Genomic DNA, 25,155 nt, shown 5'->3' with positions numbered 1-25,155 from the left:
CGAATGGTAGAGCACCGAGTGACCCGAACCCTCCGAAGCGCAGACCAGATAGCCACGAACTCCCGAACCGTGCTGTGAGCCCGACGGACGGGCAGACCCTACCATCCCCAGCCAACCTGGTGAGCTCTGGTCACAAAGCTCAAGTCGAGAGATGACCCATCCGTGAACACATTGAGCGAAGGCTCGGGGAGGTGCCAAGGCACGGAACCCCGAAAACCCCCAAAGAGGAAGCTGGTGACGCAGCACCAACACAAGATCCCCGGAGGAACAAACCCAACAATTGCAAGAGAGGTGGAGAGGGTATGCTTATTCACTCTGCAAACAGTATGGCTATACACTCTGCACCAGGCCCAGATTCTTGGAACTCTATATTCATCAAGAACTGTAAAAAGCTACTATCGCAGGCCCTTCACATTCTGTGGAGACAAAGCCTAGATACTGGCGTTATCCCTGACATACTAAAAACAGCAGAGATAGCACCACTCCATAAAGGAAGAAATAAGGCAGAGGCAAAAAATTACAGACCGATAGCACTAACAAACAATTTTGAGAGAGTGCTAAGAAGATCACAAAATACATGGAATCACAGCATCTCCATAACCCCGGACAACATGGTTTCAGAACAGGGCGCTCTTGCCTGTCGCAGTTGCTGGACCACTATGATATGGCATTAGATGCTATGGAAGACAAACAAAACGCTGATGTAATTTACACAGATTTCGCAAAAGCTTTTGATAAATGTGACCATGGTGTTAGTGCACATAAAATGCGTTCGAAAGGAATTACCGAAAAATAGGCAGATAGATCTACAATTTCCTGACTAACAGAACCCAATGTGTAACAGTCAACAAAATAAAATCTAGCCCTTCAACCGTGAAGAGCTCAGTCTCCCAGGGTACTGTGCTTGCTCCAGTACTTTTTCCTCATCCTCATATTGGGCATAGACAAGAACACAACCTATAGCACTGTATCATCCTTTGCAGATAACACTAGGATCTTCATGAGAGTAAGCAAAATAGAGGACACGGCAAACCTCCAATCAGATGTAGATCAGGTCTTTCTATGGGCTACAGAAAATAATATGATGTTTAACGAAGATAAGTTCCAGCTCATGCGCTATGGAAAAAATGAAAATATAAAAACGGAAACCACGTACAAAACTCAGGCAAATCATAATATAGAACGAAAAGGCAATGTAAAGGATCTGGGTGTACTCATGTCGGAAGACCTTACCTTTAAAGAACACAATAAAGTAGCCGTCACAACTGCAAGAAAAATGACAGGTTGGATAACAAGAACTTTTCACACTAGAGATGCTATACCAATGATGATACTTTTCAAAACGCTTGTGCTCTATAGAGTAGAGTACTGCTGCACAATGACAGCCCCTTTCAAAGCTGGAGAAATTGCTGACCTGGAGAGCGTGCAGAGATCCTTTACTGTTAGAATCCACTCAGTAAAACATCTAAATTACTGGGACCAACTAAAGAGCCTAAATCTGTACTCCCTTGAGCGCAGGTGGGAGAGATACATAATAATTTACACGTGGAAAATAATTGAGGGGCTGGTCCCAAACCTGCACACAGAAATAACATCACATGAGACCAGAAGACATGGCAGGATGTGCAGAATACCTCCGTTGAAAAGCAGAGGTGCCACAGGAACTCTGAGAGAGAACTCTATCAACATCAGAGGCCCGAGACTGTTCAACACGCTTCCACTACACATAAGGGGCATAACTGGCAGACCCCTCACAGTGTTCAAGAGAGACCTGGATAAGCACCTCCAATGGATACCTGATCAACCAGGCTATGACTCATACGTCAGGCTGCGAGAAGTCGCATCCAACAGCCTGGTTGATCAGTCCAGCAACCAGGAGCCCTGGTCAACGACCGTGCCGCGGGGACGCTAAGCCCCGGAAGCACCTCAAGGTAACCTCAAGGTAGGGGAGTCTCCGAAGGAACCAAACAGACGCCGAAGGCAAACCCGAACCCTGCAGGCAGACCAGCACGTCAAAGTTCAGACTGCCGCACAATTGCTTGAGCAACTGCCGAGCAACCCTCATGAACAGTCGAAAGCGGGACCACAGCCGCAGCAACACTTCTGGAGGGAAAGACAAGGAGCAGCCCAAGAGCCCGAAACAAGACCCAGCCAGGTCCGAACTTGGGATGAAAACAGATGGAACGGCCTCCAGATCACCAGGAAACCAAACCCGGCGATCTTGAAAGAACCACACCCCTGGCGAGCAGATAAGCAGACCGACTGGGAGCCAACACCAGCCAGTCATTGAGGTAGGCCAGACACCCAATCCCAAGCAGACTCAGACAGGGTACCAAGATCCGGAAAAGATGCGTAAATACACCAAGTGCCAATTACAAAATAGGGAAGGCAACAAAAGCAGCAAGCCTGAAGCCCCACCACCAACTGTGCCAGTCCCGGAAAACTGGAGAGGAACGTGCCAAGAATTGACCTGGAGGTCCAGGGCCACCATCCAGGCCCCCGGCCCCAACAGAAGTCGGACAGGAGACAACAGTCCTCCGATGAGGGCATAGAAATCAGGGCGCAGACTGAAGAAGTCCAGAAGAACCGCAGATTCGCCAGGCCTGTGTCTGCATAGAGCAGACGGGAACCCCATAAGGATGGGGCGGATCGACCATGTCCAACGCACCCACTAAGATGACATGATGAAGCGTAGGGGAAGAAGCCCACCCCACCAGCCCTGAACCCCCAAAGGGGAAGAAGCTGTCTGCCGCCACCACCACCAGAGGCCAGAAGACAACCAAAAGCGCCCACTAACTGCAGGACCATGCGAGAGTCAACAGAGCAAGCTGCTCCCCCAGCGCCCAGTTAACAGAGAAGGGAACAGAGCTCCTTCCGAAAGAAAAAGTACACATACACAATAGTAATGGAAAATGGCCACCAGAACAGAGGGCTGTGACCGATGCAAAAGATACGAAAACACGCCAGCAAAAGTGGGAAGCAAGCAGACTAGATGGGCGAAAAACTCCGCCCAGAAGCAGAAAATCCAGGCAGGGACAAACCGCCCCAGAACTGCTAGCAGGCATCCCCCACAGCCCCGGGAACCAGCAACAGAGGTCCCGGAGCAGAGCCGTCCTCCAAACCCTCCGCCCCTAAAGATAAGGAAGAGTCCACTGGAAAGGCAGCAAGAAAGGGCCGCTGGTAAGATCCAGAAGCCTTGGCAGAAGGAACAGACTCAAAAACTTCCGTCCCCCAACGTGAACGGGGCAGCCCCCGAAAACCGCCTGAGTCTCTGCCCCAACTAAACCCTGCCCCGACCCTGAAACCCTCATACGGTCCGGAGCCGGAAACAGGGAGGGAAAGGGGCGAAGAGCACCTAACCAAAACAGGGCAGCCCCGGGGCATCCGAGTGGGAAACCAACCTAGCGTGTTGCAGCAACCTAACCTAGCTTGCAACACGAATGCCGCCTGTACTCTGAACAGTAATAACATCAGGAGAGTACTGGAGAACAAGCAGAGAATCTCTCTCGCAAGACTCCGGGTCAAGGTGTCAGTGACCCAACAGGCAGCATGACAGAGGTAAAAGTGGCGACTGTCATCAGGAGACAAGGGCACAGCAACCAACGATCCCGTACAAGACGGGTTTGGAACCCGGAAGACACATTCAATGGTCCACCGAGCCTCGACAGGGGTTTCTAGGGCCTGTAGGCTGACTGCTACGGGAAGCCCGGGCAAGGTATTGCTAACCGGTTAAGAAACCCAAAAATAACAAGAGGGTAGATGACAACACTGAAAACCTCTGCGACGTGTACAATCACGGGAGCCTAGCAGAAGGCCACCAAACACTACCAGTGGAACTATAGCCACACAAGGCAGACACCCATCATGCAAATGAAAATAAAAACAAAAGAAAAACCCCGCAAAAGTACACCGTCTCCAGAGGCAACAGAAACCGGTCGCCGCTTAGGTGGCAGGTCGCGCAACATCTTAATGCCCTAACCAGCACAATACCAGTCCCTTCCCAGAGCCAAACAAGGCCCCAGCTGACCCCAAGGGCAAGGCAAATGCCGAGCAGCAAGAACCTCTACGGGAATGGTTCCCGAACGCCCCAGGGAAGATAATCCTGTCATGCAGGGGCAGTACTCACAGGGCACTTAGGGAAGGAAGCCCCCTAAGCGCATGCAGCCCCGGCACTGATGAGGTACTCCAAGCCACCGCACAACACAACACACGGCACTGAACGCCACACAAGGCAAACACCGCCTAGGAAACTGGGGCAAGAGAAGCGTCTATCCCGGTTGACATTAGCTTAAGAACTGATGCTAGGCAGCCGGTGCAGTAGGTCCAGGGCTCCCCCCTCCCCCTCTCGGGGCGGGGAAGGCTGCGCGGACGATCGGCACCTCAGTAAAGTGTGATGTTTGCTTGTTTCCTTGTTTCCTTGGGATCGTAGGGAGTTTCTACCTCTCTGTTCGGTTTTTTGTTTTAGTTTTTTTAACATGTGGGGTTTCTTTTATTATGCCTACCTTTCTGGGTGCCTAACCCCGGTCGATGACAGATAAGGAAAACCCCAACCACAAGTGGGTTTTCCAGGGCCATTGCTCCCTGAAACCTCTCTGAAGGGGCCAGGGTCTGGCGCTGGTCCCTGGTAGGTCTGAACTCCTTAGTTAATGTCCCGGTCTAATATAACATACATTAGCCCGATAAGCTCCAGGGAGCCGTAGGGGCTCCCCACAGAAAATTAACTTATACACAATGAAATGGACAGATTTATCATTTCATAAGAAAAAATTTAGAAAAATATATAAATTCAGGAAAACTTTGCTTATTAGGCAAATAGAGCCTTGCATAGTAGGCCAAGTATGATGTTCTGGCTACTAGGTACAACATATTATATATATATATATATATATATATATATATATATATATATATATATATATTATATATATATATATATATATATATATATATATGTCGTACCTAGTAGCCAGAACGCACTTCTCAGCATACTATGCAAGGCCCGATTTGCCTAAAAAGCCAAGTTTTCCTGAATTAATATATTTTCTCTAATTTTTTTCTTATCAAATGATAAAGCTACCGATTTCATAATGTATGGAGTGAATTTTTTTTTATTGGAGTTAAAATTAACGTAGATATATGACCGAACCTAACCAACCCTACCTAACCTAACCTAACCTATCTTTATAGGTTAGGTTAGGTTAGGTAGCCGAAAAAGTTATGTTACGTTAGGTTAGGTAGGTTAGGTAGTCGAAAAAACATTAATTCATGAAAACTTGGCTTATTAGGCAAATCGGGCCTTGCATATTAGGCAGAGAAGTGCGTTCTGGCTACTAGGTATGACATATATATATATATATATATATATATATATATATATATATATATATATATATATATATATATATATATATATGTCGTACCTAGTAGCCAGAACTCACTTCTCAGCCTACTATGCAAGGCCCGATTTGCCTAATAAGCCAAGTTTTCATGAATTAATGTTTTTTCGTCTACCTAACCTACCTAACCTAACCTAACCTAGCTTTTTTTGGCTACCTAACCTAACCTTACCTATAAAGATAGGTTAGGTTAGGTTAGGTAGGGTTGGTTAGGTTCGGTCATATATCTACGTTAATTTTAACTCCAATAAAAAAAAATTGACCTCATACATAGTGAAAAGGGCAGCTTTATCATTTCATAAGAAAAATATTATAGAAAATATATTAATTCAGGAAAACTTGGCTTATTAGGCAAATCGGGCCTTGCATAGTAGGCTGAGAAGTGAGTTCTGGCTACTAGGTACGACATATATATATATATATATATATATATATATATATATATATATATATATATATATATATATATGTCGTACCTAATAGCCAGAACGCACTTCTCAGCCTACTATTCAAGGCCCGATTTGCCTAATAAGCCAAGTTTTCATGAATTAATGTTTTTTCGTCTACCTAACCTACCTAACCTAACCTAACCTAGCTTTTTTTGGCTACCTAACCTAACCTTACCTATAAATATAGGTTAGGTTAGGTTAGGTAGGGTTGGTTAGGTTCGGTCATATATCTACGTTAATTTTAACTCCAATAAAAAAAAATTGACCTCATACATAGAGAAAAGGGTTGCTTTATCATTTCATAAGAAAAAAATTATAGTAAATATATTAATTCAGGAAAACTTGGCTTATTAGGCAAATCGGGCCTTGAATAGTAGGCTGAGAAGTGAGTTCTGGCTACTAGGTACGACATATATATATATATATATATATATATATATATATATATATATATATATATATATATATATATATATATATATGTCGTACCTAGTAGCCAGAACGCACTTTTTGGCCTACTATGCAAAGCCAAATTTGCCTAATAAGCCAAGTTTTCCTGAATTAATATATTTTCTCTAATTTTTTTTTTATGAAATGATAAAGATACCCATTTCATTATGTATGAGGTCAATTTTTTTTTATTGGAGTAACCTAGATATATGACCGAACCTAACCAACCCTACCTAACCTAACCTAACCTATCTTTATAGGTTAGGTTTGGTTAGGTAGTCGAAAAAGTTAGGTTAGGTTAGGTAGTCGAAAAACAATTAATTCATGAAAACTTGGCTTATTAGGCAAATTGGGCCTTGAATAGTAGGCTGAGAAGTGTGTTCTGGCTACTAGGTACGACATATATATATATATATATATATATATATATATATATATATATATATATATATATATATATATATATATATATATATATATATATATATATATACAGTATATATATATATACACACACATACATACATACACACACACACAATGGGGCCTTGACTTACGATGCTAATCCGTTCGCAGAGACGGATCGTAAGTCGAAATATCGTAAGACGAAGTGATTTTTCCCCTAAGAAATAAAGGGATTTGAATTAATCCGTTCCACACCCTCCAAAATATTAACATACAAATATATTTTATACTGAATACAATGTTTTTTTCTAACTACAATACAGTACCAAAGTTTCTCTTACCTTTATGGAGGGCGCTTGATGGCGTATGGAAGATGGTGATGAGGGGGAGGAGGAGAGTTGTTACTGTTTGGAAGGGGAGTCCCCTTCCATTATCACATCAGGCAGTGATGTTTTCTCTGGGGTACTCTCTCTCCTACGTTTTGCCTGAATACCACTAGGACCTGGTTGTGGTTCAGTGCTTGTTTGTCTCACTACATATTTGTCAAGAGACATTTGTTTTTCCCTTCGTTTTAACATTTGTCTGTAAAGATGCATCACAGTGTCATTGAATAAGTTAAGGCAACGACCTACTGCAGCTTGATTTGGGTGAGTCGTTTCAGCAAAGGTTTGCAATTCTTACCATACTGCACACATTTTCTTAATTGTTGAGGAAGAGACATTCTGTACTCTTGTTTCTGCTCTATGGTCATCCTTACATATCTTGAGGTTATCTTGAGATGATTTCGGGGCTTTTTTAGTGTCCCCACGGCCCGGTCCTCGACCAGGCCTCCACCCCCAGGAAGCAGCCTGTGACAGCTGACAGCTGACACAGGTACCTATTTTACTGCTAGGTAACAGGGGCATAGGGTGAAAGAAACTCTGCCAATTGTTTTAATGGGTTACATGGATTTTAGAATGTTGAGCCTTACCACTGACTTTCCTGAGACTCATGGCGTGACATATAATAATTACTTTAATGTTCAAATTGCAAAAAAAATCACCACAAAAACGAAATTTCTTAAAGGAGCGATCGTCACTAAGCGGGTGGATGTAGTAAACTGAGGCAGGTCGGCCGTGTGACCGGGGACCACGCGCTCGGTCGACCCGAACTTGTACCAACAAATATCGGAAGTCGACGACACCATCGGATGTCGAATCACATTTTTCGATGAAATTTACATCATAACTCGAAATTATCGTAAGTAGGGGCAATCGTATGTCGAGGTTCCACTGTGTGTATATATATATGTGTGTGTGTGTGTGTGTGTGTGTAATTACCTAAGTGTAGTTACAAGATGAGAGCTACGCTCGTGGTGTCCCATCTTCCCAGCACTCTTTGTCATATAACGCTTTGAAACTACTGACGGTCTTGGCCTCCACCACCATCTCACTTAACTTGTTCCAACCATCTACCACTCTGTTTACAAAAGTAAATTTTCGTATATTTCTCCGGCAGCTTTGTTTCGTTAGTTTAAATCTATGACCTCTTGTTCTTGAAGTTCCGAGTCTCAGGAATTCTTCCCTATCAATTTTATCTATTCCTGTTACTATTTTGAACGTAGTGATCATATCCCCTCTTTTTCTTCTATCTTCTAGTTTTTGCATATTTAATGCCTCTAATCTCTCCTCGTAGCTCTTGTCCTTCAGTTCTGGGAGCCACTTAGTGGCAAGTCGTTGCACCTTTTCCAGTTTGTTGATGTGCTTCTTAAGATATGGGCACCATACAACCGCTGCATATTCCAGCTTTGGTCTAATAAAAGTCGTGAACAATTTCTTTAGTATTTCTCCATCCATGTATTTAAAAGCAATTCTAAGGTTAGAAAGTGTAGCATAGGCTCCTCGCACAATGTTCTTAATGTGGTCCTCAGGTGACATTTTTCTATCTAAAGCCACCCCTAGATCCTTTTCTTTATCAGAATTCTTTAAAGATTTCTCACATAATTTATAGGTTGTGTGGGGTCTATGTTCTCCAATTCCACATTCCATAACATGGCATTTATTCACATCAAATTCCATTTGCCAAGTGTTGCTCCATATACTTATTTTGTCCAGGTCTTCTTGCAGGGCATGACAATCATCTAAGTTTCTTATCTTCCCTATTATCTTAGCATCATCAGCAAACATGTTCATGTAATTGTGTATTCCCACTGGTAGATCGTTTATGTAGACAATGAACATTACCGGTGCAAGAACTGAACCCTGAGGTACTCCACTCATGACATTCCTCCAATCCGATACCTTGCCTCTGATTATGGCCCTCATTTTTCTGTCAGTTAGGAAATTTTTCATCCATGTTAGTAGCTTACCTGTCACTCCTCCAATATGTTCCAGTTTCCAGAACAACCTCTTATGGCGAACTCTGTCGAAAGCTTTTTTTAGGTCCAGATAGATGCAGTCAACCCAACCATCTCTTTCCTGTAATATCTCTGTGGCTCGATCATAAAAACTGAGCAAGTTCGTTACACAGGATCTTCCAGATCGAAAACCATACTGTCTGTCTGATATTATGTCGTTTTCCTCCAAGTGTTCTACCCATTTAGTTTTAATAATTTTTTCCAATATTTTGACTTTTACACTTGTCAATGATACAGGTCTATAATTAAGGGGGTCTTCCCTGTTTCCACTTTTGTAGATTGGAACTATGTTAGCCTTTTTCCACACATCAGCTACAGCTCCTGTACACAGGGATGCCTGAAAAATCAGTTGAAGTGGAATGCTGAGCTCAGGTGCACATTCTCTCAGAACCCATGGTGAAACTCCATCTGGACCAACTGCTTTGTTCTTACCGAGCTCCTTGAGCATTTTTTCCACTTCATCTCTAGACACCTCTATGTGCTCTATGTTGTTCTCTGGAATTCTTATTGTATCTGGTTCCCTAAAGATTTCATTTTGTACAAACACACTTTGGAACTTTTCGTTTAGTGTTTCATACATTTCCTTTTCACCTTCCGTGAATCTATTTCCCATTTTCAACCTCTGAATATTATCCTTTTCCTGCAATTTGTTGTTTATGAATTTATAGAATAGACCTGGTTCTGTTTTACATTTGTCTGCAATCCCTTTTTCAAAATTTCTTTCTGCCTCTCTCCTCACTGCCGTGTAGTTGTTTCTCGCATCTTTGTATCGCTGGTATGTTTGGGGGTTCGGCCTCTTCCTGTATTGATTCCATTTTTGTGTCTTTTGGTCTCTAGCCCTCTCGCAATTTCTATTGAACCAATCCTGTTTCCTAGTTCTGCATTTCTGTTTTGGTATAAATTTTTTTGTGCCTTTATCATATATTTCACAAAACTTGACATACATCTCATTCACTTCCTTGCCTAGCATCAAGTCTGTCCAATTATACTCACTAAAAAAATTTCTAAGGTCACCATAATGTCCTCTCCTGAAGTCTGGTTTTTCAACTGCTTCAACCTCCTTATTTTCTTCCAGCTTATAACGCATTGCATACTTTATTCCCAAAAAGACATGGTCACTTTTACCCAAGGGAGGAAGGTACTGAATGTCAAATATCTCTTCCTCCTTCCTGGTAAATATCAAATCTAGCATGGAGGGAACGTCCCCTTCCCTCATCCTCGTAGCTTGTTTGACATGTTGATACAAGAATGTTTCCAGGATGAGGTCTACAAATTTACAGGTCCAAAAATCTTCTGTTTTAGCTTCATATGCTTCCCAGTCTATGGATTTCAAGTTGAAGTCACCGACTATCAACAGTCGTGATCTATCGTTATCCGCTCTGGCTATAATCTCTCTCATTATTGTTATAAGACCTTCACGTTTACTATCTAGCTCCTCCTTTGACCATGTGCTGCTTGGCGGTGGACTATATGCATTTATTATCATTAGTTTATCATCCTCATGGCAGATCTTTAGTGCTATTATGTCAACTTCTTGTGGATTGGCAGTCATTATTTCGTTCACCTTTAGGTGTTCTTTTACCAGCACAGCAACGCCACCGCCTTTCCTAATTTTTCTGTCCCGTCTCCAAATTGAGTAGCCCCTTGGGAATATGACCTCATTTAAAATTACATCTTCAAGTTTTGTCTCCGTGAGTGCAACAATGTCTGGTGTCTGCAGCTGTATTACATCACTTAACTCCAGTATCTTCGATCTCACTTCGTCTATGTTGTGTGTGTGTGTGTGTGTGTGTATATATATATAAAATATATATATATATATATATATATATATATATATATATATATATATATATATATATATATATATATATATATATTAGTATATTTTGGTAGCTGTCTTTCTTGTAAACATATATTATTAAATATGACCGAAAAAATAAGGTTAATAATTCTAACACAAATTTTCTCAATATTTCTTATGTTTCTTTTCACTGTAGATGGTAATTGAAAAATCAATTCTCTAAAATTCATTTTTATTTCTGGGGACCTGGGGACCATTCAGGCTTGTTTGCATTTGTGTTCCTCACGTGTGCCCCAAAGAATGAGGTGATTTGATAAAATGCTATGCCCAAGATTACCATCCGAGTGCCGGCGGGGAAGTGGTTCAAATAGCTTCGGCTATCACTTCCTTTTGTCCGGTCGTGATGGTCAAGCGGATTAAGGCATCCTGTAGATACCAGTTGCGTTGCTCCTGGGAGTATGGGTTCGAGTCACTTCTGGGGTTGTGAGTTTTCAGTCATATTATATATATATATATATATATATATATATATATATATATATATATATATATATATATATATATATATATATATATTAGTATATTTTGGTAGCAGTCTTTCCTGTAGACATATGTTATTAAATATGACCGAAAAAGTAAGATTAATAATTCTAACACGAATTTTCTCAATCTTTCGTACATTTCTTTTCACTGTTGGAGGTAATTCAAAAATCAATTCTCCAAAATTCATTTTTATTTCTAGTCTGACGCGACACTTGAGCACGTTTCGTAAAACTTATTACATTTTCAAAGACTTTACACATACACAACTGAATAGAACTTACATATCTCCGATTTGTTTATATCTACATTTGAGTGAGGTGGATGGGGTGAGGTGGTATTTAATAGGGTATTAATTTCATCAACACAAGACAGAACACGAAACAATGGGTATTGAAATGGAAGTGATTGTAGAAAGCCTATTGGTCCATATTTCTTGATGCTTCTATATTGGAGCGGAGTCTTGAGGTGGGTAGAATATAGTTGTGCATTAATTGGCTGTTGATTGCTGGTGTTGACTTCTTAATGTGCAGTGCCTCGCAAACGTCAAGCCGTCTGCTATCACTGTATCTATCGATGATTTCTGTGTTGTTTACTAGGATTTCTCTGGCGATGGTTTGGTTGTGGGAAGAGATTATATGTTCCTTAATGGAGCCCTGTTGCTTATGCATCGTTAAATGCCTAGAAAGAGATGTTGTTGTCTTGCCTATATTCTGGGTTTTTTGGAGCTTACAGTCCCAAAGTGGGCATTTGAAGGCATAGACGACGTTGGTCTCTTTTAAAGAGTTCTGCTCTGTGTCTGGAGAGCTTCTCATGAGTAGGCTGGCCGTTTTTCTGGTTTTATAGTAAATCGTCAGTTGTATCCTCTGATTTTTGTCTGTAGGGATAACGTTTCTATTAACAATATCTTTCAGGACCCTTTCCTCCGTTTTATGAGCTGTGGAAAAGAAGTTCCTGTAAAATAGTCTAATAGGGGGTATAGGTGTTGTGTTAGTTGTCTCTTCAGAGGTTGCATGGCGTTTCACTTTCCTTCTTATGATGTCTTCGACGAAACCATTGGAGAAGCCGTTGTTGACTAGAACCTGCCTTACCCTACAGAGTTCTTCGTCGACTTGCTTCCATTCTGAGCTGTGGCTGAGAGCACGGTCGACATATGCGTTAACGACACTCCTCTTGTACCTGTCTGGGCAGTCGCTGTTGGCATTTAGGCACATTCCTATGTTCGTTTCCTTAGTGTAGACTGCAGTGTGGAAACCTCCGCTCTTTTCCATGACTGTTACATCTAGAAAGGGCAGCTTCCCATACTTTTCCATCTCGTAAGTGAAACGCAGCAAGGAACTCTGCTCAAATGCCTCCTTCAGCTCCTGCAGATGTCTGACATCAGGTACCTGTGTAAAAATGTTGTCAACATACCTGCAGTATATGGCCGGTTTCAAGTTCATGTCGACTAAGACTTTTTGCTCGATGGTACCCATGTAGAAGTTTGCAAACAGGACACCTAGGGGAGAACCCATGGCGACCCCATCTACTTGCTTATACATGTGCCCATCCGGGCACATGTATAAGCACATTATTAGCACATTATTATATGCACATTATATATATATATATATATATATATATATATATATATATATATATATATATATATATATATATATATATATAGTGCATATATTATGTAAATTGAAGTAAAAATGAACTAATAGAACAAGTAGCAGAACAAACCTCATGCATCCACACTCGGAACACATAATCACGTGCCAGGTGGAAGTCTGGTCTCTTCTTATTCAATTCGGTGAACAGGAAATCAACCACAGACAAGATCTGCAATATATATACGCATGATTAGTACAAAGGTCTTGTAAATCAATGTTTTTACTTAACCACCGCATTGTGCCACATTATAATATACCCTTGGTGCGCCAGAAAAAATTATTTCCAAAAAATTATTTTATCTTTTATTGTTGAAATGCAGTCTCTAATTATGAGAATCTATAATAAAATATTGTATGTGACATACTTTAGCTGTGATGGAGCTGAGAAGTTGAGCAATTTATGGGTGCTGAGTGAGTAGGTGCTTGGACACACACTCCCCAGCCACCCTATGGGCTGGCATTTGGCACGAATACTCTCTCTTTTTTTTTTTTTTTTTTTTTGCTTTATTATTCAAATACAGCAAAAATTGAATTTTTGTAATTTGTGGAATTTATATAGTTAAATGTGTGGAATATCATGCTATAAAATATGTAGCTCATATACAGGGGCATGTATATTATGTTCTTAGATGAATCAGTGTTTTTGCTTTTATTACACTATATACACACATTAAATATATCTACAGTGTTGTGCACCATAATGAACCACTAAGCTGGTTTGGTGAGTCCAAAGAGCATACATACATAGCGCCACCACATACCAGTCAGCTGACAACACTACTTTACTGGCCAAGATTCACACTTCTCAACATACTGTTCTTGCTGCTATTACACTACATATACACATGTTATATATATCACTATCATCATATATATGCACCATAAAAAACTAATACTGTACTAGTCACTGTACAAGAATGTAAGAACTCTTGTACATATAAATAACTAAAATGAAAACTAGCAGTGAATATAATGAAACACCATTTTCTGGGCGAGCCTCAAAACAAACCCATATTCTGGTTAAGAAATTGCTACTGAAAGCCAAACTAGTGGACAGAACTCCCTAAATGAAAACAAGCAAACGAGCCTGATGTCACCATGTCACTGTGCCACTGTCTGTGCAGATCCCCCCTCCTCTGGAGGGGGAAGGGGGAGCCCCAGACCCTCACATCTGCTATCCACACTGCAGTTCTGAGGCTGGATTTAAAAAACCCAGCGTTGAATGTAATGAAACGCCATTTTCTGGGTGAGTCCTGGAGGCTCCCCGGAGCTTACTAGGCTGATATGCTAATGTCAGACTTTGGCATCAGTCATGTGTATGGAGTTCTATGGGCCTACCAGGACCACGAGCCAGAACCTGGCCCCCCTCAGAAGAGGCAAGGGGAGCAATGGCCTATAGAAACCCCCGTGTGGTTGGAAGCATTCTATGTCTGCCATCGACCGGGTTAGGCACCCAGAAAGGTAAGTGTCCCAAAACAAACTCCTATTCTGGTGAAAATTGCAACCAAAGACCGAACAAGGGGATAGATCTCCCCAAACGAAAATAAGTAAACTAGTATGACTTCACCCGTCATCGCACCGCTGTCTGCACAGCTCTCCTTCCCCAGGAGGGGAAAGGGGTAGCCCCAGACCCACCACACCAGCAACCCACACCCCAGTTCTGAGGCTGGATGTCAAAACACACGAAAAACCGCCAAGCGGAGGGAGGGAGGGAGGGAGGGATGCCGGGGAGCCTCCGGGGCTCACCCAGAAAATGGCATTTCATTACAGTACATTCAACGCTGGTTTTCTGGGGGGAGCCCCTTCGGCTCCCCAGAGCTAACTCCCCACAGAGGAAAATAAAGGCACCTACCCGGGAGGTGGTCGCCGCTCACTCCTCAACTCTAAGTCGAGACAAACAGCTGCAACTGCCAATCCAAAGTGACACAGGCCCAACTAGGCCCAGGAATGCACACGAGATAACGAGCAGCCTGGACCCTGCTCGACCGCCAAAAAACCCCCACGCCCGAATGATAGCCCAGGACATGTTGCCAAAAACAGCGGCAAGAGCCACGAACTTGCGAACAAGGACACGGGGAAAGACCGCAGGCCGGCTAGCTGTCCTACAGACGACCTGGGAGCCCTGCACCCGCAAAACAGGGAAGGAGGGAAACTGGATCAACCAACAGCGCGACCCAAGACACATAAGCCGTGGCGTGTAATGAACGGTGGAGGGCCGCCACCTGGCACCAAACAGGATGCACCCTCAGCCAAAACAACCAAGCATCAACAACCCAAGGACCCTTCCGGAAAGCAGCCATCTCAATCTCTGCCAAAAAGAAAGAGACTGCCGCAACGAACAACCCCATCGCCATGACTGAAGGAGCATGAAACTCCTGTACCGGTTGAGAGGAGGAAGGTCACTAACCCGACCTCCAGAGGCCAAGGCCAACAGAAAAAGAGCCTAGGAGAAACAAACCAGAACCGAAGGGGCCACAACAAACCGAGGAGAAGATAAGAGCACTTTGTCCAATGACCAGGACTGCTTAGGCAGGGCATGAGCAGGCCGGAGGCGAAACAACGCCCGAGGCAGCATGCTAAATGGAGCAGAAGCAGCCTCAATACTGAAAGCAAGCTGAAGCGGCTCCGCCAGCGCAGCACGATACGAGGTGACAGTATGTGGCAAATGACGGCCCCGAACCCCCCAAAAGAGAAGGACAAGACCACGCCAACAAAACACAGAACTAAAAAAGGGACAGAAGGAAAAAGGAAGGACTGCCAAAAAACCCCCACACTGCCACCAAGAAGAACGCAGGTGGGACACCAACGAAGCCACCAGATCAACAGAAAATGAGAGACCCAAAGTGGAGGCAAACCAGCTCCGCCATGGACCAAACAAGCCGAGAAGAGGCGGAGCTGCGGGAAAATTTCGGGTGCGACCACCGAGCAGGAAGAGCCGGAAAACCGAGCCGGCAAAGGAGGAGGCGGAACGTCTGCTGGACAAAAAGTCCCAACACCAGCGAGCACGCCAGGAGGACTGACACCACGCCCTGATTGAGTCCCTAGGAAAAGGAACCTGCGAGACTCAGAAAATACCAACAGGCAGGGAAAGCCAGGAACCAGAAAACCAAACCTGGAAATCAGAGCCAAAAGGCACAGCAACAACTGCCAATGCAACCATGGACATCCACAAGAAAAAACTAGAAAGCCGTTTCCAAGGAGTGCCGGACCAACCTGGCTGTGGTGGGTCCATGGGCCGCACCAAGCAACAGCCCAGTGGATCAACTCCCACAAGCCAAGCCCAGCCCGTGCGAAGAACTCCCAAAACTCCATCAAGCAGGCATCAAGCAGACGACGGGAAGAAAGCTGCACGACACTGGGAGACAGAAAAACCCGAGGGGACAACACTACCACAAGCAAGACCCCTCAGAGGAAGGAGAGGGTAGATAAAGATGTCCCAGGGGACACAGGAGGAACGGATGCCCAAAGAGCAGGAGAGACCACAAAGTACTAGCGTCAGGAGGAGGAGACAAATGGAAAGCAGGAGGAAGGGATGAGCTGGAGGCCAACCCCCACACAGCGTTAAGTGGAGAGACGACAGAGCTCAACAGGCTCGGCTTTATTGGATGGAGATTCTCCAGGCTGTCTCTGGCTGGCTGGCAGTCTACTGAGCCATTTTGCAGAAGGGTCTTGGGGGGGGGGGGGGGGAAGGCAGAAAGTGAGGGTGTGGGGGTAGAGGTTCAGTGAGGGTGAGGGAGGGGATGAAAGGGGTAGGCAGCCTGCTTGCCATGTGAGGACCATCTGATGCCAAGACAAACCCAATACCGACCGTCGGTAATATCGACCGCCAGACTGTTATATGAGGCTCTAAATACCGGTCTCCCAAACCGGTCGTTATTACCGGCAGATCGATATATCTGCTGATCTGATATATTGATATATCAGAAGTCGAACGACAGGCGAAAGGAGAGACCGAAAAACAACGAACGCAACTCCAGTAAACACAACGAGACGAGCACAACAAGGTAAGCCCAGAAGCCACACATATGGCAGGTGAGCGACAGAGGAGCAGGACGAAAGAGCGAAAAACACAACCCCTCAAGCACAACGAGGTGAAGACAACCAGGGGAGTACAGAGAAGCCAACGAACCTGGAAGGGCTATGCCAGGTACTGCAAGGCAGGTAAGAAATGAGCAACCCAGAGAAGACAAGCCGAACAATTAGCACAGACAAACACACAAGACCCCCAGGAGGAAAACACGCAAGGGCCAAACAAAACGCCACAACCAACCCTCAACACGCACCCTCTGTAACAAAAACCGGATCAAAATGGCACCTCATAACATCCAGACACAGGAAAACCGTACCTCATAACAGTCACCTCCACCATCGTACCACGTAACCCGTGGAGGTGGGACCCCGGGACTAACTCAAGCATGGGTCGGACATGCGTATGTGTGGGACTGGATGGGTACAATGAGAGGCTGTCCCACATGGGCCAAGAGATTCCCTGCAGGCACTTGTGTTCTGCTGTTCCCACATTCGCACGCCAAAAACCAAGGATCAACGCTTGGCTGATAGACACCAAAAACTCACCTGCTGGAGGAACTGGCTTGAATCCCTCTGTCGCCCCCCCCCCCCCGTAAAGGGCAACCCCTGAAACTGCCCAAGTCTCAGAACCCTTTAAAACCTGCCCCGACCCTGATGCTCTCAGATGCTTCGAAGCCGGAGGCAGGGGGGGGGGGAACCAGAATGAACCATAGCAGGGGAAGAACGAGGGGGTGCAGATTGAACCAAGGCCGAAGCGACCAACACCCCCAAGTCCAGGTCCCTATAAGCAAAATGAGGCAGCCTCGGGGGTTTCGGGGTAGCAATCAACCTAGCGCATTGCAGCAACCTAAATCTAGCATGCAATGCTTGAACTGCCTGCACCCAGATAAAGCCATCAGTGGATTGGATGAATTGGGTCACAAACAAGCAACAAATCTCGCAGGACTCTTGGTCAAAGGTGTCACCGACACAAGCAAAAACAGTGCGAGTCACCCTGAGACAAGGGGACAGAACAACCCTCAAACTCGCACAAGGCGAGAGGGACCCTAGGGGTCACATCCATTGAATCCCTTGCGCCCCACCCCTCTCCTGCCTGTGGGGTTTCCCAAGGCCCATAGACTGGTATCTCTAAGGGTAAGCCCAGGCAGGGCACTGCGAACCGGCACCCAAGTCTACCAATCAAACCTCTAAAAGCTGAACCACCGGGACTTGTTCACTCAAGGGGGCCTAGCAGGGGGTACCACCCAGAAACACAGATAAGTATCAAAACCTAATACAGATAGGGGGCAATGAACCAAAGGCAGACCCCCCCCCACCAGGCAGGAAAACAAAATCAAAAGAAAAACCCGCAAGAGGACAACATACCCAGGCGGAACAGAGCCAGTCGCTATAAAGTAATAACTAGCTGTGCAGCAGTACCCTTTACCCCTACCAGTGCAAAATACCCCTTACCCCTAAGGTAAACAAGGGAGGAGGAAAACTCCCCAGCACCCAGGGCGGCCTATTACCGAGCAGCAAAAGACCAACAGAGGTAGACCCCAAGGTGACTTGTGGAAGATAACCCCAAGCCCCTAGGGCGGTACTTACAGAGCACTTAGGTAAGGCAACCCTAAGCGCATGCAGCCTGAGTACCTGTGAAGATTACTCCCAGCTCATGCACCACCCTGAAGACAGCACTAAACACGAGGCACAGCACTGAGACAAGAAGCAGGAGCTGTAGTCACACAACCAAGCCTCAAACACATCAGCCGAGAACTGGGGTGTGGGTTGCCAGAGTGGGGGGTCTCCCCCTTCCCCCTCCGGGAATGGTGGGAGCTGTGCAGATGGCAAGGTGGCACGTGGTGATGTCATGCTTGTTTGCTTGTTTTTCTTTGGGGAGTTCTGTCCACTTGTTTGACTTTTAGTAATAGTTTCAACCAGAATAGGGGGTTTGTTTTGGGATGCTTACCTTTCTGGGTGCCTGACCCAGTCAATGGCAGACATAGAATGCTCCAAATCACATGTGCATTTCTATAGGCCATTGCTCCTCGTGCCTCTCTGAGGGGGCCAAGTTCTGGCTCGTAGTCCCCAGTAGGCCTAAGAACTCCATTCACACTGATGTCAAAGTCTAATAGTTCTATATCAGCCTGGATAAGCTCCGGGGAGTCGAAGAGGCTCCCCCCCAAGAAAAAAAAACAGAAAAACAATTAAATTCTTTACAAAGAATTCAAGCACGTTCGTCGCTAGGTGGGAATGATCTGGGGCTCAGATCATTGGTTCTCCCTTCTCCCCTTTTTTCCCTCCCCTTCTCCCCTCCTTTCCTTCTCCCTCTCCCCTCCTTCCTTCTCCCCTCCCCTTGGCCGTCATTCGTCTCCTCCTCTTTCCCCCCCCCCTGTCGCCCATTTGTCAGGGTCAAGAGGTTGACCTGAGGGTAGGGTGGTCTTCGATACCTTGGCTCTCCCACTCACTTCCCCACTCAGATATTTCCCTCTCCACCCCCTCTCATCCCTCTCTGTCCCTCTCAGCAGCGGCCTTCCCCATACCAGGCAGAGTCAAATGTCCCTACTCCTATCTTAGAGGAGACAGGCTTGAACATAAATTATCAGTTTTGTAAACATTGCTCGCAGGTGTCTGGGCTCCATAGACGCGCCTTGTCCCCCTTCTCTAGCTGGGGAGAGCTGACTCAATCTTCAGAAATTCATGTAGCCTTCCACGACAGATCAGTGAAGGTGATTGGCCTGAGATAAGGGCCAAGTCCTTATTGGCCCTAGAGAGCCAGACCTCAGGCCTACGTGTTAAATGGTTGGCCAGGGCCAAAATAATGGGTGGAGCCCTGGGGCTGTAGTAGATGGTGGGAGGAGTAATCCTTCCCAGCAATAGGTTGGAAAAACTAAATTTCATTAGTGTGTCTTGGGAGTGTATTAGGAACAGGGCCGCAAGCCCGTATCCTCGGGGCTGAGGGCAGCCATCAACATCGTGGCCGTAGTGCGGGTATTTAAGGTAGAGTAGCACTTGAGTTTTGTGTCCTCGGTAAATATCCATTGTGCCTCTAGGGAAATAGAATAGGTTATGTGTTCAAATTGTCTTAATTTACATGTTTCATAAAATAAATTGTATAGCTTGTCCAGTGGTATTCACTTAACTCCCCTTTGATATATTTTGCTACTTTGTCATTTTTAGGTGTTGTATTGGAAGCCCCCATGTTCTCCTACTAGTAATAGATACTAAAGTTGCCCTTGGATTCAAATAAGTAACGTAAATTACACAAACTAATTTTCCAAAATTTATTACTGAAATTCATATTACCCGGAGTCCCATGGTTACTGATTCCTTGCCTTCCTGGGGGATCGGTGATTGACACATTCAGGTATGGTTGGTCAGGAAGGTGGTGGCAGTGTAAATGTGTTTTGTTATTGTTTTTTTTAACTAATAACCCTGGTCCTTGGTGTATCTTCCTCATTTAATATTCCTCTTATATACGTGGCCGTCCAGTGAGGGGTCATGCTGGACTGTAACAGTGTTGAGCTGGGGTATTGAGTGAAGAAAGACGGAGAGAGACAGAGTTGTACAACAGAGAGCGTATATTACGATCACGAGAGATAACAAGATAACAGGATTAATACTGGGGAACATTGGGTTATTACAATAGAGGCCGCAGTCATTACGACTGGGTAAGCGGTCGTTACACATAAGCACCAATATCATCAATACATGCACCAGCCTCATACACAAGAGGCCACCTCCATGGCAAGGAAAACACGGGGACCTAACTAAATACAGCGAAAGTTAAAACCTATGTATTCAGCTACCTTGAGGTTACCTTGAGGTGCTTCCGGGGCTTAGTGTCCCCGCAGCCCGGTTGTCGACCAGGCCTCCTGGTTGCTGGACTGATCAACCAGGTTGTTAGACGCGGCTGCTCGCAGCCTGACGTATGAGTCACAGCCTGGTTGATCAGGTATCCTTTGGAGGTGCTTATCCAGTTCTCTCTTGAACACTTTGAGGGGTCGGCCAGTTATGCCCCTTATGTGTAGTAGCTATGTACACAATATATCACCTTATTTACACCAATCCACAACACTACCTAATCACGAACCGTGATTCACATCAGCATCCACTGGTCACATCCTAAATCCTAATATCATTAATGTTTAACTCTCTAATTTCCAGAGCCTACCTTATATCTCTCACAAGTCATCAGCCACTGTTAGTCATTCATGCTCACAAGAAAACCCAACTTAGAATTCACCACGGGACGTCGGCTGGCCACTGGGCGAGTGTGAGGTGGTTTGCGAACTGCTAGACATGTTGACCCAATACAGTACTCATTAAACCAGCTGAGTCCATCACAAGTCCTCATCTCCTGCATCGAGGACCTGTCCAGTTCACAGACCTGCCACTTGCTGGTGTCTCTCTTTATTCAGTCTCCTCAAACCACTTCCGGTCAACATGTGATCCTGTGTTCTCACACAACCCGTTCTCGTAAATTTAATAAGTCAATATTGACTTATTAAATATGTGCATAGGTGACATACTTAACATAATAGATACCCTTAAAAAGATTCATAGAAAACACCGACCTTACCTAACCTTGTTAGTATCTTAAGATAAGCATCTTATTGCTTCGTAATTACAATTATTACCTAACCTATAATAGGTATAGGTTAAGTAATAATTGTAATTACGAAGCAATAAGATGCTTATCTTAAGATACTAACAAAGTTAGGTAAGGTCGGTGTTTTCTATGAATCTTTTTAGGGGTATCTATTATGTTTAGTATATCACCTATGCACGTAGTTAAAAAGTCAATATTGACTTTACGAATTTGCGAGAACGGGTTGTCTCACACCCATGAGACCACAAGGCTTGAACGACCATCTCAAATAGCACTTCCGGTCACTTCATTGACACAATGCCTCTTCCTCGATAGAGCAGTTGGCTCCTGAGTAGCCAGCTGACCTACTCTGACCAGCAAGCTAACGACACACTGCCCGAATCTATTTGCCACACCCATAACCCACAACCACACCCATGTATGCTACATAAACTACTTCCGCTGCCAGTACATTTGAGAGAGATACTAACTAATTTTTACACAATAATCTCAGTTAAACAACAAACCCCCCCTCAAGGATGTCATAAATGTAAGACAAGCTCCCTTACGGATGAAAGAAATGCAAGACAAACACCATCATGGATGTAAAATCTTGAGACAAACCTCGAGGATGAAAAAATATCACAACAAAAATTTACAGTGGTATCTCGGCTTATGAGCGCCCCTGGTTATGAGTTTTTCGGGTTACAAGCAGGATTTGCTCGGAAAATTTGTATCGGGTACGAGGGTTGCCTCAGGATACGAGGGTGTTGATACGCGTACAGGCCGACTAGTGTGTGGTGGCACGGCAATCGCCGCTCAGTTTACCAATGCCTCGCGCCCAGTGACTATCCCGTCTCAATTCCTCACCAGGATTTACAGTGTTTTGTTAGATATTTGGCCATTTGAACATAAAAGTTGTTATTATATATCTCGCAATGGGTCCCAAGAAAGCCAGAGATAAGAAAATAGCTGTGAGTAGAGAATGTCCCTTCCTCATTAACCCCTTAACTGCGTTGCCTCCAAATGTGACACCCCCGCAGTGCGCAGGAAATAAATTCTCTTGAAAAAATTCTTTTTTCTTTTTAAAGTGTCAAAAACCCTTCCCTGAGTATGGGTATGTAAAAAAAAATTCGAAATTGTACTTACTTTGGGTGCTATGGGGTCCGGAAGTTGGGGCGTGACGTCATCATTCCCCGTGCGCCCGTGGTGTAAGCTCTCAGAGGCGGTGGGGCGCTCGGGGCGGGGCGCGCGAGTTGCCGCGAATATATTTTTGTTCATTTATTGCGCACATTTCCCAATACATTTTCATTGTTTTTATGTGCCAATCCAATGTATAATGAACACGTACACTATAATATCGCAGTACAACATCCGTACTGTCCGTAGACACTGTGTTACGTGCATCACAAACAACTTCACTTATCCTACACAATTTCCAATGTATCATGCCAAATATATTTATATTTACACTTTATATACACACTGTACAGTATCACACACTATATACACACACCATAAACACACTCAGTACTCCGCGAGTGTGTGATATGCTGCGAAACAGCCAACGGGGCAGAGTGGCACCTTGCACTCCACGCACCAGGTGCTGATACATCTTCGTTTCTGTTCTCTGCGGGTAGTGTTCCTGCATACTATACACGCACGTTTACCCTTCTCCCGTGATGCTGTGCCTGGCATATACTCGAGCATATGTACTCCGAAGTTCTCATTACCCCTCAATCTGTCTGGAGCTGCATGTGGCATTGTTGCTTGCACTCCGCGCGGTACAACAGAACCCTCCTTGCCATACTTTACTAGCAGCTGTGACACAACACCAGCACTGAATGTACGTATAGACGGTCTCCTGCCAGATTTTACTAAGTACATATTGAAGCAGTTGAGCACTGCAACATCCATCAGGTGGAAGAAGAACTTTTTAGTCCACTTCACAGACTTGCGCACGCACTCTACTCCACCAAGCATCATGTCACACTTATCGACGAGGCGCATGTTCACGTTATAGTCTATGACACAGTCTGGCTTATACACGGTGTTGCGTGTCTGAAAGTGGACTTTCCCACTGTCCAACATGGCACCGGTGTGAATCGTACTCAGCATATTCACCTCGCGTCTGTCCTTCCACCGCACTGACAGCGTATTGTCACACTTGCGCAGCTGGCACTCGCCCACGGCTATAGCTATACCGAACACTGGCATTTCCTTCCTATGGCTCTTCACAGTGCCACATACGCCGGTGTTGTGGGCAAGGAGGTATCTGGTCAATAAGGGGCTGGTGTAATAGTTGTCGGTGTACAGTACATGCCCCTTGTTCAGCAACGGTTCCATCAGGGTCTTTACAACACTGCCAGAGAACCCGTGTTCATCTTGAGCCGGTATGTCGACGTCTGTACCAGAATATAATATCATGTCCAAGACAATACCAGTCTCACAGTCGCATAGCACAAAAAACTTCAGTCCAAATCGGTGCCGCTTTGATGGAATGTACTGTTTGAATGCCAGTCGCCCCTTGAACAGTACAAGCGACTCGTCAATAACCACATTCTGTCCAGGTACAAAATAATCCCTGAACTTCCCTCTCATGTCACTGAACATCTTCCGTACTTTCCACAGTCTGTCGTGTCTGTCCTCATTTGCATTATTCTCGAAATGCAGGCACCTGAGAATCAAGAGATACCTATCACGCGACATGTACCGGTTGAACACAGGCGATGGAACAAGGCTGTCTTTGCTCCAATATTCCTGGATGACAGCTTTCTCAGAGTGCTTCATCATCATGGTGAGTGCCAGAAACACGTACATTTCGTCGATTGTCGTGTCCTTCCATCGTGTGAGCCGTGAGGCAGGTAAAATGCCTTCGTCTATGAGGGTGTGAGCGAACCTGTTTGTCTCAGTCACAAGATGCGCCATGAATACATTGTCATAATATGCCTGAAAATATTCCATGTGTGCCATATCATCACCAGTATATGGGAATAATGGTGTAACACCAAAATCGCTATCATCAAATGTTGGTATTTGAGGGGCAAATGTGGTGCAATCCTCCCACACAAGTACACCAGGGGGTTTGGTGTTGGCGCCAACACCACGGCCAACACCACCACGAGCACCAAAACTACGGCTACGTCGTCCGCTGCTTCTGCTGGAGCTGCGTGAGGGTATGCTAGGCGCTGAGGCAGATTTACGTACTGTACACCTACCACGAATAAATGATGTTGAGGGGCCACTGTCGTTGTCCACATGCTGTGAGGCACGCTGCCGCCTGCCGCGGCGTGTTGCTGAGGTAGCAAAACCCCGCCTGGTAACACCACCACTGCTCGTACTCGGGTCGTCCACACTACTCGTATCGGAGCCAATGTCACTGAAGCCCGAGAAAGATTCGTCACATGTACTATCACTGAATAAACTACTAGCGTCTGGGGACATACATGATGGTGGTGA

General features: G+C 44.9%; 1 protein-coding gene across 5 annotated transcripts in view; it reads right to left on the bottom strand.

The window, feature by feature from the left end:
• Positions 1 to 25,155, bottom strand: part of LOC123755734 (uncharacterized) — a 318,192-nt gene that overhangs the window by 13,048 nt on the left and 279,989 nt on the right. For all 5 annotated transcript variants that reach the window (XM_045738480.2, XM_069300013.1, XM_069300014.1 and 2 more), the window contains one exon: positions 13,168 to 13,266. In XM_045738480.2, coding sequence (XP_045594436.2) covers positions 13,168 to 13,266 — 99 coding nt within the window. The remainder of the gene's footprint in view (positions 1 to 13,167; positions 13,267 to 25,155) is intronic.

This window comes from Procambarus clarkii, chromosome 43, assembly GCF_040958095.1.
Source record: "Procambarus clarkii isolate CNS0578487 chromosome 43, FALCON_Pclarkii_2.0, whole genome shotgun sequence".
Classification (NCBI taxonomy): Eukaryota; Metazoa; Arthropoda; class Malacostraca; order Decapoda; family Cambaridae; genus Procambarus; species Procambarus clarkii.
Note: the sequence above shows the minus strand (reverse complement) of the source record. Positions and strands in the feature narration are given on the sequence as shown.